This window comes from Bombus impatiens, unplaced genomic scaffold (genome assembly GCF_000188095.3).
Source record: "Bombus impatiens unplaced genomic scaffold, BIMP_2.2 scf_0633, whole genome shotgun sequence".
Classification (NCBI taxonomy): domain Eukaryota; kingdom Metazoa; phylum Arthropoda; class Insecta; order Hymenoptera; family Apidae; genus Bombus; species Bombus impatiens.
The window spans coordinates 181303-199863 of record NT_177052.1 but is presented as its reverse complement, the minus strand read 5'-3'; the positions used below and the strand labels follow the sequence as shown (position 1 = coordinate 199863).

The 18561-nt window shown below is 33.2% G+C and overlaps 1 protein-coding gene across 3 annotated transcripts in view; it reads left to right on the top strand.

Moving 5' to 3' along the window:
• The window catches only part of LOC100748420 (protein slit), a 592701-nt gene extending 586966 nt beyond the window's left edge, over window positions 1-5735 (top strand). For all 3 annotated transcript variants that reach the window (XM_012389069.2, XM_012389067.2, XM_033322367.1), the window contains exons 26-30: window positions 648-1109; window positions 1365-1565; window positions 2011-2160; window positions 2579-2718; window positions 3930-5735. In XM_012389069.2, coding sequence (XP_012244492.1) covers window positions 648-1109; window positions 1365-1565; window positions 2011-2160; window positions 2579-2718; window positions 3930-4016 — 1040 coding nt within the window. In that variant the 3' untranslated portion in view covers window positions 4017-5735. The remainder of the gene's footprint in view (window positions 1-647; window positions 1110-1364; window positions 1566-2010; window positions 2161-2578; window positions 2719-3929) is intronic.
• The last annotated feature ends 12826 nt before the right edge of the window (window positions 5736-18561 follow it).

The window sequence follows — 18561 nt, the reverse complement described above, 5'->3', positions numbered from 1 at the left end:
GATCGATGTATTCAAATAGAAAATGATATGGCTAAATAAAAATTTTCAAACAATAGAGCGCAATATTAAATATAGCATTTACGGGAAAAATCCAATAACGCGTCGTTATAAAAACACCATCGATACTCACCGATAACCGTATGATTAGATAAATATTTTTCAAAAAGCGGAGTGAAATATTAAAATAACATACGAAAAAAGAGTTCCACGCGAAATACCATCGATTTTTATGAAAAACCGTATGACTAAATAATATAGTAAAAATTCTCCAAATAGTAGAATATAATATAACAATAATAGCATTGAAATATAAATAATGGAATGCAATATTAAAATATTCTTCATAAAAAAGATTCGGTAATAGTATACAAAAATATCATCGTCCTTTTACACAGAAGTATTATTTAAACTAATAAAAAAGTCTCATATGTTTAAATAAAAGTTTTTCAAACAGCAGACTGCAAGATTGAAACAATACTGATACAATTATACCATACAAATGTCCACTATCGTTTGAAACAGTGGATTGCGATATTAAAATCCATCTGTTACATACCACACATTACATAAAATTATGCAATATGAAAAATAATCGATTCGTCAAGTAATTTGATTAAAAGTTATCTTATGTAAAAACCTAACTGCAGGAAAACGATGCGAGTACCTGACGAGTTTGAGCTTCGTGGACAACAGCTCGCTGGTCGAGCTGGAGCCGCTACGCATGAGGCCCGAAGCGAACGTGACCATCGTCTTCACGACCACGCAGGAAAACGGGGTTCTCCTCTACGACGGCCAAAACGGTGATCACATCGCCGTCGAATTGTTTAATGGCCGTGTCAGAGTCTCATACGACGTGGGTAACTATCCAACCTCGACGATGTACAGCTACGAAATGATCGCCGATGGTAAACCTCACGTGGCTGAGCTTCTTGCGATCAAGAAGAACTTCACGATGAGGGTCGACCGTGGCCCTGCTAGAAGCATTATTAACGAGGGTCCGAAGGAGTACCTGAAACTCATCACGCCTATGTATGTCGGCGGCGTCGCTCCGGAAGTCGCCAACATCGCGTTTACAGAGTTTCATCTGAGGAACATCACCAGCTTCCAAGGTAAGCCTCGAATTGAAAACTGATTAGGTGATCGAGTCAAATATATGAATGTGTTTTTAGAATGATTTTGCTTGACACGTTGTACAGAATTTTTTGTTTATGATATTTATATATATATATATATTTTTTTATTAGGATATTTGTCTTGTATTTGAAATTTAAATTAAATATATTAACTTAAATTCAAAATATCAAGCTATTAGAATCGAGCAAGAAAATTTTCATCCCAATAATTCTCTTCCTTCTGATTATCAGGCTGCATCACCGAGATGTGGATCAATCACAAATTGGTAGATTTTAGCAACGCGGCGAAGATGCACCGCGTAACTCCTGGATGCATGTCGAACGAGGAAGAAGCTGACGAGGCGCGAGACGTCATGGAAGCAGAAGGAATTATGGGCGGCAGCAGCAACGAGGAATCGATGCCACAAGAGAATATGGCTAACGAACACTCCGGTATAGTTCAACGACTTTAAGCCTTATTGATCAATTTAATATTCTATAGTATACACAAATATTTTATATTCTGTTACATTAAATATTTAATATTAATATCATAATACACGTAAAACTAATCCTACACAAGCAAACGTGTATTTTCATAGTCTACAGGTAAATTGGATCTACATCTGTCTAATTGTTTTACTGTTCCGAGGTTTGAAAATTTTTTCTTGCAATTCAAGTTGAAATTCTTTTTAAAGAAATTGAAAGATAAAATTTTACTCAAGTTGTCGAAGGATCAATTTGCCTACGGGAAGTTCATATATTACTGATATTACTGAATATTACTGATATTAAGTTATTAATTAACATTAGATGTGATATAAATCTAATAGTAAGTGTTATACGTAACATTAATATTTGAAGGATAGCGGGCTAATTAACACATTTCTTATTGCAGACATCGTTATGACAGGACCTGGCTCGATAATTTCCGATCCCTGTGCGACACACGAGTGCAGAAAAGGTTCGCAGTGCGTGCCATCGCCAATGGGAAACGGATATACGTGCCGGTGTCAAACTGGGTGGCAAGGACGGTATTGCGAGAAAGGTATACAAATTTTTAGTATGCTCGATGGATTTCACCCATTATTAATATTTTTTTATATTATATTCATATATTCATTTAAATATACATACATTAAAATATAAATATTTACAGTAAAATACATGATGGAATATTAATATGTTTTATTGAAGTTTTATATTCATAAATTACTTAGTATAGAATAAGCCATATACATTCCATGATTTTTAAAAATTGTTTAAAATATTCATTTTAAAAAATTGTAAGAGTATTACAATGGTTGTGCAAGTGTCTCTGCAAAAAATACATAACGAAAATTTTTTAAATGAAGTAATAACTACAAATTTTTGGCAAATTTCTATCATGTATTTTGTTAAAATAAGCGTCATGGAAATGAAAGGAAAAGATTAAAAATTTGGTAAATGGGGTGCATCTGTTGCAGCACCGACGTGTCGCAAAGAGCACACCAGAGAGTATTACAGCGAGAACGGATGTCGGAGTCGACGACCAGTGAAACTTGCCAAGTGTTGGGGTAGTTGTGGCAACTCATGCTGCCTCCCACGGAAGACGAAACGGCGTAAGGTACGATTTAATTACGCGAAGTACTTGCTGCTTCAATATTTACCCTCTTATCAGTAGTATAAACCTTGCCATAGTCAGGCATACACAGAGTGTTAGACGAAAGCGGACAGAGACAAGTAACGCAAATTTTTATATACACGAACAATAGCTTGGTTTCGGCCACATTTTCAGGAAAAATTAAATGTTATTTTCATATTTATTTAAACCAATTCTTTTAAATATTATAATATTTATCCAGGTATGCTTATAAATATTTTCCTAGACATTGTTGTTGAAACATAATTGCAGGAAAAATTTATTTTATTATGTTTCTGGCTATATTTAATCTTATTCCTCTACCTATATCGTTACAAATGTACAGTAATAAAAAGAAGTTAATATATTCAATTTAGAAACCGAATAGAGAAAATTGCGTTATTTTAAAAAGCATTGTATGAGAAAATTATAACATTGATATATTAATTGAGAAAAAGTGATTGAGAAATAAATGATATGTAATACGATTAAAATACCATTATTTGACTTTATAGAGTGTAAACCGTATGCAATCATATCATGTTTCATCAACGTTGCAATTAGCTTCCTCAAGAGAGATGCAGATATGATACATGTCATTTATAAATGAAACACTGATTGTGATAATAAAATAGAATATAATGATAATAATAAAATAACTATGTAAATGATATAAACGAGTCACGGATGACACATTTATTTGTGTATCGCTGCGATATAATTCCTGCTGGATATGATTTTCACTTCAAAGATTCGAATAATAATAATTGTATAAACTTACAATATGAAAGCATTAAAATATCAGGCGATTATTAAAATCGGGACATCTATGGCACATTTATAGAGGTCGTATTTCTTCCAAATATTGCGGAATAATTCCTGCTGGATATGATTTTCGCTTCAAAGATTCGAATAATAATAATTGTATAAACTTACAGTATGAAAGCATTAAAATATCAAACGATTATTAAAATCGGGACATCTATGGCACATTTATAGAGGTCGTATTTCTTCCAGGTATTGTGGAATAATTGAAATATTTGAGATATTTAGAATATCTGAAAAAAATATGTCTGCGAAACTTTGATTTTACTAATTATTCCATAATTATTTCCAAACTTTATTTCTGTTATTCTCAAATCTATTGCAACCTGAATTTCATTGAAAATTAACAACGAAACGTTGACTAACCGTAGGTTCGATTGATCTGCGTCGACGGTATGCGGTACACGAAGGACGTCGATCTAGTGCGCAAATGTACGTGCACCCGGAAATGTTACTAGCCAGGACCGAGGGACGTCGAGCGCCACAGGTGTTCCATAAATACGCGTCGAGACGTATCGAGACTGAGAGGAAACCCCCGAGAACCGAGACAGTGTCCCAATTCGAACTTTCTACGTTCACGAGCGATATGGCGAGAGTCGATCGCCGATTTGCGGATAAAAACCTTGCTCGACGCATCCTCGTCGAACGCGTGACGAAAGCATTGGGGCCGACGGCACTGCCAGGCCGAACAATATTTAAAACAAGTATCGAAGATAAAAAGAAAAGAAAAAGATGGACACACACTCGCAAAAATACAGCACACAGCCGGCTCAGTGTGATAAATATTCGAACGTGCAGGAAAGAATTATATTGTGCGTGCGTGCGGATCATGGACATATTCGAAGGATATTCGGGGAGAGAACAGTAACGACGCATACAGCGCTAGGTATTATATTAACCGACGTATGTTCAACAATTTTTGGAGTGGAAAGTGGAAATTTTGGTGCGAGAACACGGACCGCAGACGACACACGCGTGTTCGTGCATATTCGCAGAAACCACGCGCATGAATCGTTCGCTCAGTGTGAAATAGATCTAATGGATATGAACGGTTAGTGGTGAGTTGGTGGTGGTGGATTATGTTACGATCGAATGTAAAAAAATTCACGCTTAACGTTGACCGATCTCTCAGAGATTTCTCCTCGTTCGACGCGTTTCGATCACGAGCGACGTCAAACGGGAGGCAATCCTTTTAGCTCGAAAGAAAAATATGAGAACACGGTGGACGTAACAATTTTTCGAATAATCGTTCTAGAGAATGTTGTTAACCAAATTCACGAAAACCTTCGTTGTATGTTCAGTGTGGCAAGCTTCGGTTTTTCGATGTGAACAAGAATTTAGTCTGAGAGGTCGAGATTTATCGCTGAAGAAACGTTTCCGCCAGAAACGGTGGAGATTGTGAACGCTTACGCTAGCGTTGCTGAGCTTTCTGCAACTATTTTCCGAAACCTGACCATTTGTAACTGTAACTTAAGCGCAACTCAATCGAAAAAAGAGAAACGAACGCAAGCAAGATGTTAACAAATGTGTAAAAGACAGCCGCGTAAGTATTAAAGATGTATAGCAAGTTTACGTGTTTCTCTGAAAAAAAATATTCAATTTTCCCAGTTAATCGTGGAACTTGATGGATTGTTAGGTCTATTGTCCTCTGAGTAAACGTTTATATAAAACAAGTTCTCGAACAGGTAGTTATGTTTACACCGGTTAAAAACGATCGATATCTGGCAGATGATTCTCGAATAATACACACACATGCACATACACAAACACACACTGAAAGATTAATTATAATTGGATCGACAAACATTTCCATTTCGACTCGTTTCGTCTTGTTATTACGTATTTTAATTACCCTGTATCGTTTAAGCTATATTTACTTTTTATGAAGATTTAACCTCTCGGTATTTAGTAGTGGGATAATTTAACGCAGCGGAGTAAAGTATATATTTAAAAAGACGTGCCGCGTGTTTCTTGCCTTTTTCGAACGTTTCGTTGCAATATTGACGATTCTCTATGGTAAAATTACTATTTGACACGATTATAACGTTGGTTTATTCGAAGAATGAGCCAACAAAAAAAAATTTATTTACAATAAAAAAATTCTTAATTACTCAATTATCGAACAACGATCAAATTTTGTTAAATAAATTAGGCTTAAGGGTTTTGAAGTTCTCTAGTAAAAAAGATTGAAATAGAGTTATTTTGAATGGCGATGTTGCTTCTATTAGATAATTTAACGCAATAATTTTTCTTCTAATTGTTACCTAATAAACAATCGATATCACTTCTAGTTAATCTTTACAGATATCTAAAAATTCTCAAATTTTCAATTCTTTTATCAAATCAACGAATATATTTTTCTATTTTAAAAAAAAGCAACCTTAAATAATTAAATAGAGCTAAGGCGATTTCCTTTCGCAATATAATGTTCAATAAAAGGCAAGAAATCACCAGAGGTAAACCAAGGTCTCTGAAAAAGGACCAAAAGCGACACCTAGAGCCTCGAATATTTCATTCCACGGCCTAAGGTACTGTCTTCGAGGGTCGATCGCGCGAATTGCATCTACGGGTAGTCGCGATGAAGAGGAACAGGTCGACGAAATTCGACGACCTCGTGTAGAAAGACGAATTGTAATGGTGAAGAATAAAATGAGCGTAGCTAACGCGAGTTTGGGGTCAGAGGATCGCGTAATTATTTTTATATGAGCGCATTATTTAAATGATCGAGTGTCAACGATGAGTTTTCTGATTGTTTTCATCGGGGGAGGCGTGATTCGTTCGGAAACTACTTAAGTCCCTTTTAATGTTTCGCGTACCTATTTAAAGAATCGTGTACCTACTCTGCGGATAACTGCCTTGCATCTTCCACTGCCAGTATTTAAGTCGTATATTTATATCCGTCGTTACGAACGACCCAATCGCTTGCTGGATCTATTGTCATCGATCGATTGTTCTTCTCGCACTTTCAAACACCACTCTTGTAGAACCCGATTTGTTCGAAGCAAACGAACTTTCTACAGTGCACAATCGAGCCCTTTGCACTTTGAACTTCGCAAGAAGATGACCTTGTTTGATTTGAATATTTGATTCATCCTATCTTTTAACAATTTAATTCTTCCCTCTCTTACTATTTCTATTAAAATGACGGATTTAAGAGGAATTGGTACGTTTTCTTTTTATCATTTTAACATCAAAGAAGTTATGTTCATTTTTTACAATTTCAAATACAGAGAACAAAAGAACCTACTACAAAAACACGATTGTCCCTTTTGTATTTTAATCTTCATAGGCAGATAATTTTGTTTGATTAGAATATCTGATCAACTGAATTCGTAATATATTTGATTCTTTTTCTTTTTATCGTTTTTATATATAAAAAAAAGGAATGAGGGGGCTAGGTTCATTTTCTTCAAAGGTAATTTAAAGCACAAAGTAATTTTCTATAGAGTACGATGGAGCCCTTTGTACTTTTACTTCTACGAGAAGATCACCTTATTTGATTCAAATTTTTGACCCATTGAATCTTTCAAGAATTTCATTACTCTTTCATTTCTTATTTTTGTTAAGAAAGGCGAGAAAAAGATTTAGGTTCATCTTCTTGGAAGACAATTTAAAACACAAAGGGTTAATTCAGTCGACAAAATACTCAGCAGTACGTGCACGGTGTTCAGCGTTTTCCAACCCTTTCGGTACGAGCGATACTTTTACTTTGGAGAACGAAATCGATGCCTGAACGAAAACGAGTCGAATGCCCGCTGCGATTCTCCGATCTAGACGTTGGATAATTCACCAATTTTCTTTAGATTTTTTTATATTGAACGATTTTGTAATCTTTATACGTTAAGGATTAATTAAGTTAATATATTACTTATATTCGAAGTTACACGAGTTATTCGTGTAATTTTCTACGTTTATATAATATGAATTTTTGTAGAAAGTGTAAAATGAGCGAATATTTATGAAATAAATATTTATCGAGAAGGTTCGAATTATCGATTACAATTGAAAGTCGTACCGAAAGGGGACCAACGAGAAAAAAGAAATCAATCTTTCTTATTACATTTAGATTAGATCGTATTATAGTCATTCGTATAATTTTTAAGCACGACGAATTAATATCTTTATTTCATGTTATCGTCACTTCTATTAATATCTTCGATTACTTCGTATCGTTCGGTTTGTATAGAATTCTTTACGATCGAATTATTTTACTATTTGTCCATTCGTTTCTTTCGAATGAGGGTATCGAACAAAAAAGTGAAGGAAAAAGCAAAAACGAGACGAAACTTATATCGTAGCGATCATGTCGAATGTGTTACTTATCGTTATTGATTTTCTTTTTCTCTTTGTATGCAGTAGAAGGAAAAAGGTAATAGGTGTACCATAGCGACATATTTTACGAGTTCATAGTATTAGTAGTAACATAAGTTGCCTATCGCGTTGCGTTTGGAAAATTATTTCTTCGAAATTGCTGAAATTTAGTTTCACAGCCACAGGTCACTGGAAATTGTTGTTGTTGTTAACACGTTGTTCGTTAATCCAGAATTTTATACATTTTTTTAGGACGTAACTTTCTTTTTTAGTAAAACGTTTCAACTTACAACACGCGTAAATTTCCATAATATATGGTTTTTAATCTCTTCCTAATTTCGATTAGTAAATGAATTGTATTAATTCTTTTTATATTAAAAAAAAAGTAATAATAATAAAACGATGGCGAGCAACGTGTCGAATTGAGTATTTGTAAATGAAATTGAGAACAGGATAAATAGATACGATCGAAAGCTTTCAGAATTTTGATGACTTTGATGATTTAAATCTTCCATACCGACGTAGAAGACTGACCGTTAACTCCATCTTCAGCACAAAAGATGTGTGATGAATGAGTAAGAGATAAAGTAGAACAAAATTGCTTTGATCAAAAAAATTGTATCAGCAAATTAAGTGAAAAATTGCACGAACAATGTTTTCCAAATATTTTATATAATTGTTAATTTACAAAAGTTCTCAAGTGAGAAACATGGTCCTCGCAGACTTTCCATTAAAATTCTAACTCACCTTTCAGTAATTAATTTTTAATTCAAAAATAATTTTTTATAAAGAGTTTCTCATTCAGAGAAGAGATATTTTAAGAGATATCTTTTACCATATACATGCCGGCAATTTTGTATCTGGAACATGAAATTGAGAAAAATAAAATCAAGTTAAAGTTTGTATCCAAAAATGATCAAATCAGTAAAGAAAGTTCACATTCTTCAAAATTGTTCAAATTGCAAACTAAGACACCTTCTTAGAAAATTTGTTATCACGGTGGAAAATATAAAGAGACGGTTCTATTATTTGCAAATTCTAATAAGTTACCGGAAAAGAACATAAAAATATAAATTATTCCAAATATAAAGCTCTATTTTACTTTTCGGTTGCAAGAACATGGAGATCGAGTTACAGAAACTCAGTAACTTCACTTCTAGTCGCGTATTTCCGTATTCTTTGTAATTATCAATTAACATCGATATGCTGAAAGCTGGTCGATTCCTTAGAGAGAAAAAGAAAGGAAGAAAAATAGGATAGCAGAGGCCAGGCTGAGACAGAACGAGTTTAGAACCAACATTGCCGGTTACACGAAGGAAGTTGCGAGGGCCGTAGTCATTAATCCCGCATTCGACCAAACATAACGTGCGAGTAATTCTCCTTGTAACGAGATTAACGTTCGCGCGGGACGTTTAACGAGAGGAAGAAAGAACGAAAAGAGAAAGGGAATCGATAGAAAGGTGTAAAGGGGGAGAATGGGAGAGAAAGATATAGGATTTTCTACGAAGCTTAACGTCTATAACTGGACAATAATTGAGATGAGGCGATCGAGGATTCGATTTAAAGAAAAAAAGTAAAAATAAAAATAAAAAACGTACGGGTGGGGAGAGAGAGAGAGAGAGAGAGAAAGATGAAGAAGTGTTCGAGACTTGTGATTGCTCGAAATTCCTAACGAGTTATATTTGTACATTTACTTTACGAGAAACCTTAATATATTTCACTCGATCGGTGGATTATAGCGCATGCGACTGAAGTATACCAGTTTTAAGAGTCTTACGCTTAAAAGTATAGCAAATGCTTTTTCGTTCTCGGACCAGCCTACGAATGTATTATTCCTCGAATAGGAAAAGAACGACGAAGGCGCGCTCGACCGCGCGTCCATGTCCGAGGCAGCTCGTTTCGTTTATTCGGGAAAAAAGAATGGAAAACGTAACTAAAAAAAAAAGAAGCATTTGTTTCGTCGACTCAACTCACTACCTAAATAACTGTAAACTGCGTAATAAATATAATTATTATTGTTCCTTCTCGATATTCTTGTCTACTCGTTTTATTTTCCTTCGTTCCCCTAAGTATTGAAAATCCCTGACAAAACTGTACACTTATGGTTCTAGATCCGTAACTTCGTATAGTTGTAAAGATAATAGAAACGTTCTGTTTCTCGGTATGTAATATTTTCTTTGTTTCTTAAAAACTACTTAACTTAAAGATTAGCAGTTACTCGGAAAGAAACGCCGAAGAGAAGAAAAAAACTACATGTCTAAACATAATTTATAGCCGTACAGTACATACGTAGTAGTTTAAAACGAAGATATCTATGTTTACGTAATGTAATAAATTCTCGAACTGCAGACACTACAAAATAGATACGTATATGCAGGATTTAATAAACTTTAAATATAAGTACTTTCGATTTATTAAAAGAGATATCGTTGACTTTCTGTAATATCCGTAATTTAATTTTAAAATAAATTCTTTATATAAAATAATAAAATTCTTTATATTTAAAGACTTTCGATAATTCGATCTAATCGTACTTTAACTATTAAAGTGATCGCTCTTTCTTTCGATTCTGAGATATATTTGTTCCTTTGGTAGTATGGTTAATTGATAATAGTTTACAGTACTTTATATTTGAAGTAAAATATATTAAACAAGGTATCGTATTATCGTAATTAGTTTGATTGAAGCAATTTGTTGAAACGAGCTAGGATCCAATTCTTTCTTATCATTATATCTTATTTCGCAGTTACGTAAATAGTAGTATGTGAGGTAATATGTCAGCCAGCTCGTGACCATGAATACATCGTTTTAATCGATTCATAAATTATGCTGTGCAAATCATTATACATTACGCATTAATCTTACATAAATATTTTAGCATCAAGTGTCTCGCTGTTTAACCAATGGGATTAACTGTGTTTTTGGTATGCAGTTACTATGTAAAACATACGTAAGAAATAAAGGTTGTTATGATAGTGCAAAAACTTGCGAGAGGAATATTGTGTAATTAAACCACGATATGAAAAATAAATTGACGTAATAAATAATATTCTCAAGTGAACTCACAAGATATAAAAAAGTCACTGACAATGTATTACGTGACGAACACAATTAAAAAAATCGTGTTAGTACAGTTATCTATTAGTTATCGTTACATAATTTCAAATAAACATCATTATATTAAAAAAACTCTGTCAGCAAAAGATATAATAAAAGTGTATCGTATATATCGTTAGATAAAAACTTCTTTCTTTTTTTAATTGCAAGTTTAAGGTTTCAAACTGCCCGTTTAAATAACGAAAGCTAATTCGAAGATCGCTGATTCCTTTTTATAGTCACGAGCTTTAAATCGATTCTAGAAATTATGTACTATCAACTTTCGGCTTAAATTCTAGTCATGAGAGGTATGTCAAATGTAGAGAATTAAAATTCAGAATTCGATATTAGAGAACTAGATCGTTGCTTTGAATTGTATTATTTGTCGTCGTCAATATAGATAGAAATAGAACAAAAGATCGCAAATGGACATTTTCGCTAAGTGGAATCAACGTCAACGACTCCATTACGCAATACACAGTTGCTAGAAACAACGTTATCCATGCAATTAAACTCAATCTCGTTGCATCCCGTTATCCAGTTCCCGATACGCGATAGCGTGAGTTTTCTCGCCGAACTTGTGTACAATTTGAGCAAAGTCGATCGCTATTTGTTATTGAAAACCAGTTTTAATGATGCACATGATGCATCCATAGAAAATGGAAGCTATACTGAACAACTGTGGCCAGCGTGGAATAAAAGTCATGAAATGAACCTATTGACAACGTGAAAACCAAGCAGGTAAAACATGGTAAATCCGTTGGTATCGATTTTTTATTTTGGTGATACTTGGCTAAATGGAAGTATTGAAAGTATCATAGTTGAAAATACGAACAATCTAATAGAAGCCCAAAGTTATAACTAGTCATCAGATTCACTATATGACTACCGTATGACTGTAGTAAAACTGAATATGTATCGGTATAATGATAGTAATGACAATACTATTTTAATTACATGGTAATGAAAAATGAAACGTTTGTTTTTCCTCTATAATCTTTGTATGGAACTACATATTAGAATATGTAACATGTAAAACACATTCCTGAAACAAAAGTAACATTGAGCTTAGAAATACGAGATCATAGAGGACTTGTAATGCTCCAAATTTTCACTTGTTCTGGAATTTTGAAGGACTAGAAACGGTTAACGAAGCCCATTGTTTAAACTCAATTGCGATCTCATAGAAACTACGTTAAATATTTCTTATAGCAAAATTCTTTAACACTTGGATACGACTGCTGAACTCGTCCCTAAATGAATCACATTCAGTTTCATTTAACTCTATCTTTTGTGTTGCTCATTTTTCTTCACTACATGTGATTTTAAATGCGTGCGGTTTTAATATTTTAATGTGGAATATATTTTTCAGAAAATAAGATGTGTGTATTAAAAAGATATGAGATATATTTCGTATTTTTATAAGAATATGTATATTTCTATACGCTTTCAAATCGAAATAGTAAACAATTTTTAATTTGCTCTTGTTCTCTATTTCCAATAAAATGTAACTTTAAATTCAATCAAATTCAAGTTAATTCGAAAATCAAACTGTACCACTAATGTCTCTGTCACGTTATTTTTGTTTACTCTACTTTCCATTTGTTTAATATTTCGTTTTATTTTTAGTCGCGACGTCTCAAAAATTTCCTTACTAAATGCAATTTGACGACATCGTGCAATCAATTCAACTTTTACTTAGATATCTTTTCTTAGATATCTTTTAACTATCCTTGCTGTAGTTTCTGCATGTAACACGCGAATTTTGCATAGCTTCGTGGTTTCATTGTAATTTCTTCCAGCTTCTACTTAAATCGCCAAGCGACACATACATAATGCATACATTCGTTGTATGTGTCCTGCATAAAAAGTCAAACAAGGACGATTGCGCCATCACATATATTTTGTTATTTACAAAGCATTCGTTAGAAAAGTAAATCTTTCGATCATCTAACAGTAACATAACACGATTTCATCGTCGCTAGACTGCGGATCTTTATGCAAATTTACATATTTATAAATACATCTACGATTTCATGAGCCACTGTAGATAGAAATGTGCTAAATATATTATACCATGAATATTCAAAGGATAAATTTTCCATAAATGCATAAAAATTCACAGTCTAATCGTCACACGCTGCAAGATAATTCTTTCAACACTTACCTATTTATCCTACATTTTCCTATCACGGTACGTATCACGTAATTTCACGGAGAGAGATAGAAATTCCTTCGATACGAAACTACTGCATAATTATTTATTACCGAGGCACGAGTAAACATGGTTATAAAGGTACGCGTAACGTGTGACAGCCATCAAACACTGTTAATTTTGTTACGAATAGTTGTTAAGTAATTTCGACATCGTGAGCTAAATAACAGTTGCACGGTGTGCAGCTAAGTGATACACATTGCAACATGTAGGCCAAACATTTTAGCAATAATTACCACGTAATGATCGCGCGTCGTTTATTAAACGATCGTTAAACGTGTTAAATTGACAAATTTGGGGATCGATAGTCGTCACTGAGTCATTAACGGCTGCCTATTATGTTTTAATTAAATGTGTCAACAAAATGAACTTGCAATGAACGTAAATGAAAGAAAAAGATGCGATTGTAGCTTTGTTTCTTGTAACTTTCTTAAATGTTTTTCTATGAATATTGCAAGAGCAAGAAGTAAATATATATTAAATTATATATAAAAAAAATAATTAAGAACTACGATAAAACAAACAGACGATAATAAATAAAATTAAATGGAGGTTTCCATGGTCGAGATGATTCATGATTCAGCAAACGAGAACAAGACTTACACGACTATTCAATCGAGTATCGTCAGAAGTGTAATAAATAAATCGGATAACAAGATAATAGACAAATTGACCCTATATGCATCTGACCCGTTATTAGCCGAGTATTAGAAGGTCGCGTTTCGTCCACGTCGGAAGGGTTATTGATCTCCATCGTACATACTAAGAATCATTTCTTAATATTCAATTCGAGCTAATATACACAGATTCCAGTACCATTGTTCCATGAGAATCTGTTTCACCAACAAATATACTAATCTCATTTTTTCTTCTTAATCATTTTTCGTCCATCGTTGATTCTTCCCTCTTCCTGTTGAGTCATTTTCTTTCATCGTTTGGGATGCACAAAAGATGAAAAAGATTAGTTTAGAATATTCTCTTTTAAGACTATTCTCCTTTTATCTGTGATAAAAATTCTAAAAAATTAAGTCTGGAATATTCCCTTTATCGTAACTACAAATTCTACTAACCACTGAGAAAAATTTCTAGTGTACAATAAAATGAAAAAGAACCGTATCATGTGTAATCACATATTAAGCTACTCTATATATTCATTTACTCTAACAATTCTTACGCTACAATAAATCTACGAAGTAACCAAAGCGAAATAATTTTTCTTTGAATTATTTTATTAATAATCGGATATGATTATTTATTTTATTTTTTTATTTGAATAAGTATTTTTTGAAATAATCCCTCGAATAATCTCTGATTGTATTATAGCAATTTCGTTAGAGATATTAATATCGGTAATATTAAAACCGTTTATATTTCGTAGTCTCGATGATCAACGATCAACAAACATTTCTGGTAGCCAATTGAAGAGAGTTTCACGAAGGAACTGACGAGTTAACTGGACACTTCCGAGACACCTTCTACAGAACTAGACCTCGTGATAGTACCCTCAATTGATACGCGGTTGGCTGCGTGGGTGGAGGAAAAGCCTGTAGTAGCACGGCGGCTTGGAGAATGAGTTAATGTGTCAGTCGTAAGCGCGATTCCGTCGCGTCGCGCACTTCGACACACCAAAAGACAGAATATCGTTTCAAACAAATTCTTTTTACAAATTTTACAAACGAGCCTGATAACAGAAAATTCTTCTATCGCGAATAATTTTAATAACATAATATTTTTTCTGTCGCGAGTGAACAATGATCAGTGTGCTTATTTAGAAGGTGTTCTCTTTGACTTCTTGTGAAGATTTTATGACTATGTTTGAAACGTGTAAGTAATTTAGTTTCGAATGAGGATAATATCGATAAGAATTAGTTGTTAGTTTCGGAATAATTTTTGGAGAGGGGGAACTGAAATTCAAAGGAAATGATTAATTTGGAATATTATGGAAGTGTCATCTGCCCTCATCATCAGAAAAATGAAAGAAACGAGTAACAGTAATTTGGTAAAAACAAAAGTGCAGAAATTTGCTAATATCGAATTAATTTATGTCACTGAACTATCTAAAAAATTTATTAACGTGAACTTAATTATCCGATGTTTAATTATCCGTAATAATCGGTGGAGAAATTACTATAAACAAACTTAAAACAATTTTGAAATTTTGAAATCGAAAAAATTCGACCTACCGAATCGTCTTCAGACGCGACAAAACGTCTCACAATATCATGGTTCGCGAAAAAGTGTAAATTGTTATTCAAAAGTCGACAAAACAAATATTTTTCTCTTCCAAATACTTGCTTTTGACACTTTTTTCAAAAGACAAAGCACACTTCTGTACCCTCTGCCAAAAATAAAGATCTTCAAATTTGTTACTCGACTAACTGAAAAAATGAAGTTCTACAAGGATTTGGCCTTAATTTCTTATAAACAGTACATTCGACGAGAGGAGAAAAAGAGTGTAAAGCAAAGAAGGGGAACATTTTTAAAGCATGACACAAACGCACTCGAGCGACACAGCGATTATTAATCGCATCAATTAGAAGATCGTTCTTAAAGATTCAATTCGGTTAATGAAGCAGACTATCTCTGAATAAGAATCAGCGCCGAGATGCAAACAGATGCAGTTTCCTTTAAAAAAACACTTTCGATCTTTAGTTCAACGTTTGAGGAAACTGTATATACACAAAGAATTATCGCTATCACGCTAACTTCTTATGCACTTGGCTCGTGCTACTATTTCCATTATATCAACCTGTTGGATCATCCATAGACGCAGCCAGGTTTAAGCAAATTTTATTCGAAATAAAAATAAAGAATGACAAATCGTTCGTAATGACGAATCGTTTTAACCAATTTATTACTTTTGAAATTAACTTTGTCTTCTATTAGAATCGATTTAAATTTTCGAATAATTTTTTATTTCGATTATTGCTTTCGAATAATACTATTTAATTGATAGTATCTAACAATTTACAATTACCTCAAAGAATTTTAAGAAGTGCTGTACAACCAACAAGATAAATAATTTATGGCATTCTCATATTATACATAATAAAATACTTTATTATATTTCGAAAAAACACGCATTTGAGAATTAAATGACGCCTATACAAACCCAGACGCGACAATGAAAACCGCCGCACAAAAATTTTCTTATGCGTAAGAGAAGCAACGTGCAATGATCCTAGACAATAGTTACATCAAACTGATTCATACTGGTTAATTCATCCTTTCTCATTGATATGCGCGTTAGCGTTCAACTCTTAGAGGATAAACTTCCTTTATGTAAATCCTAAATCGTTTTCCTTCAAAGGATAAGATCGGTGTAGTGCCCTACGTGATTTCCGGCCATGCGACAGTCCTCTGGTCTTAAATAAAATTGATCCCGTGCGTGGAGATGGATTATGAGTAATGGATTGCTTTTCATTCGAGGAATCGAGAGACGACGATAGTATTCAAATTCAGTGGATGCTGATTCGTGACCCGGATACATTAGGTGTTCGGTTAAAGTGTAATTCCTTTTCTTAGGGAAGCGTCTCCTTAACGTGTGAACTGGGAAAAACGACTTTTGATAAGATGACTTTTAACATTTTCACGATACTCTCAATCTTCTTGATCCTGATAAGACAAAATAAAATTTGAACAATTAACTTTTACATTTGTTTTTGCAATATTCTCTGATATTTTTAACTCTAAACCAAGCCACGTTTACATCGTGTGGATCATAGATGACCAGCAACCGTTTGGATTAAATTATGTACTTCTCAAGAATAAAATGCTTCCTGTATTTTATGTGACGAAAGCTATCATCGCTGATATTTATTCATTATAAAATGGATATCATAGGATATATAAATTAGAATTAAATATTCCGAAATTAAGTAACCTGAGTCGAGTTTAAAAATACATTGTCATATTGTCGATCGTAAGATTCGAGACATGTTGATTCAGCCTTTGTAATTTTCAACCCTACACGGAAAAATATAACATTACAAGATTCAGATTTTCAACCATTTGTTCGTTTTATTTAATCTCATTCGTTTCAATTTAATCAAGTTTATATCCATAAAAGAAAAGAAGTGAGAAAGTCATTTCTCAGAAAAATTAAACGTTGTTGCTCTAAAAATATAACGAAATCAGTGAAAAGAATAATAGCAGTAGAACCTCCTGGTTTTTTTTTATAAGAAATGAAACAAAATTTTCTTGAAAAACGATATTCTGTTCTTCTTTTAAAATTACTTTTCAAAGAAGTTACATCAATTACACGAACGTAGTTATTGTGTGGCGTTATGACTTTACTACGGAATATTACATTTTGTCATAGAGTCGGAAACTACATTTTTATTATACGATAACTTTTTATTTCTATTTCGATATGAAGGAAGAGTTTAAATTTACTCCACATTCACTTTAACTAGGTTAGCTTGAAAAAAATTTTATTGATTTTTGAACCGTTTAATTAATCAGGAATTCTAAGGAAGAAAAAGAAGTAAGAAATTTGATTGCTCATTACGTAAATGGAGAGCAAGAATTCTCTTCCTTTTCTTCGAGCCTTCGCTTTAAAGCCTGCTCGCTACAATGACCTACTCGCCAGGTTTGCTCGATATATCGATTTTCTGAGGACAACAGGAGTGTTCATGAAGAGCTTGCTACCTTGCTGTTTCAAAATCAGAAACTCGTCTACTGTGATTCGCAAGTGAAATAATATGCAAAGTGAACTAAATTGTTCGATTGCCTGAGATGCGAATTTACCTTACTTGTGCGTTTTTGAATTATTTAAGTGAAACGCGTTAATGTTTCTTCGGACAATTAGTAACGAAATTAAATCAGTAGGCTAATAATGAAATTTCAAAAATGTTCTGCTCAATTCCGAGGCTCGAGTTTGTTGTCATTTGCCAATCTTAATGTTCGTAAGGATTTTGTATTAGGGTTCCATTTAAATCGATAAATTTCGATTTTGGTGCTTCAAATTCGATAATCTTGGTATTTAAATCTACTGAAACCATATTTATTCGTAGGTGCGTTAAATGGTTTCATGAGAGGAACTTTGGTATTTCTAAAATGAGTCTTATTCGGGTCACGGTATTCTAGAAGCTGCACATATAAGTTCATTTTTCTCATAAAGAAAATTAGAAATTTAAAAGAACTTTTATTAAAGTATTAAAAATTTCGGAAAATATGAATAGCAAATTAGTCTAATGCTGTAATTATTCACATAAATATATTCGATACGAAAAGAGTAAAGAGCCATTTATGAATCTTCCACGATAATTTTTGAAATTTTATTCGAAAAGTAAAACTTCACGTTAGACCGTTCGAAAATTTCTCTCTTAAATTAATGATGAAATATAAACCAACGAAAACCAGAGGTTAAAGAGATAAAG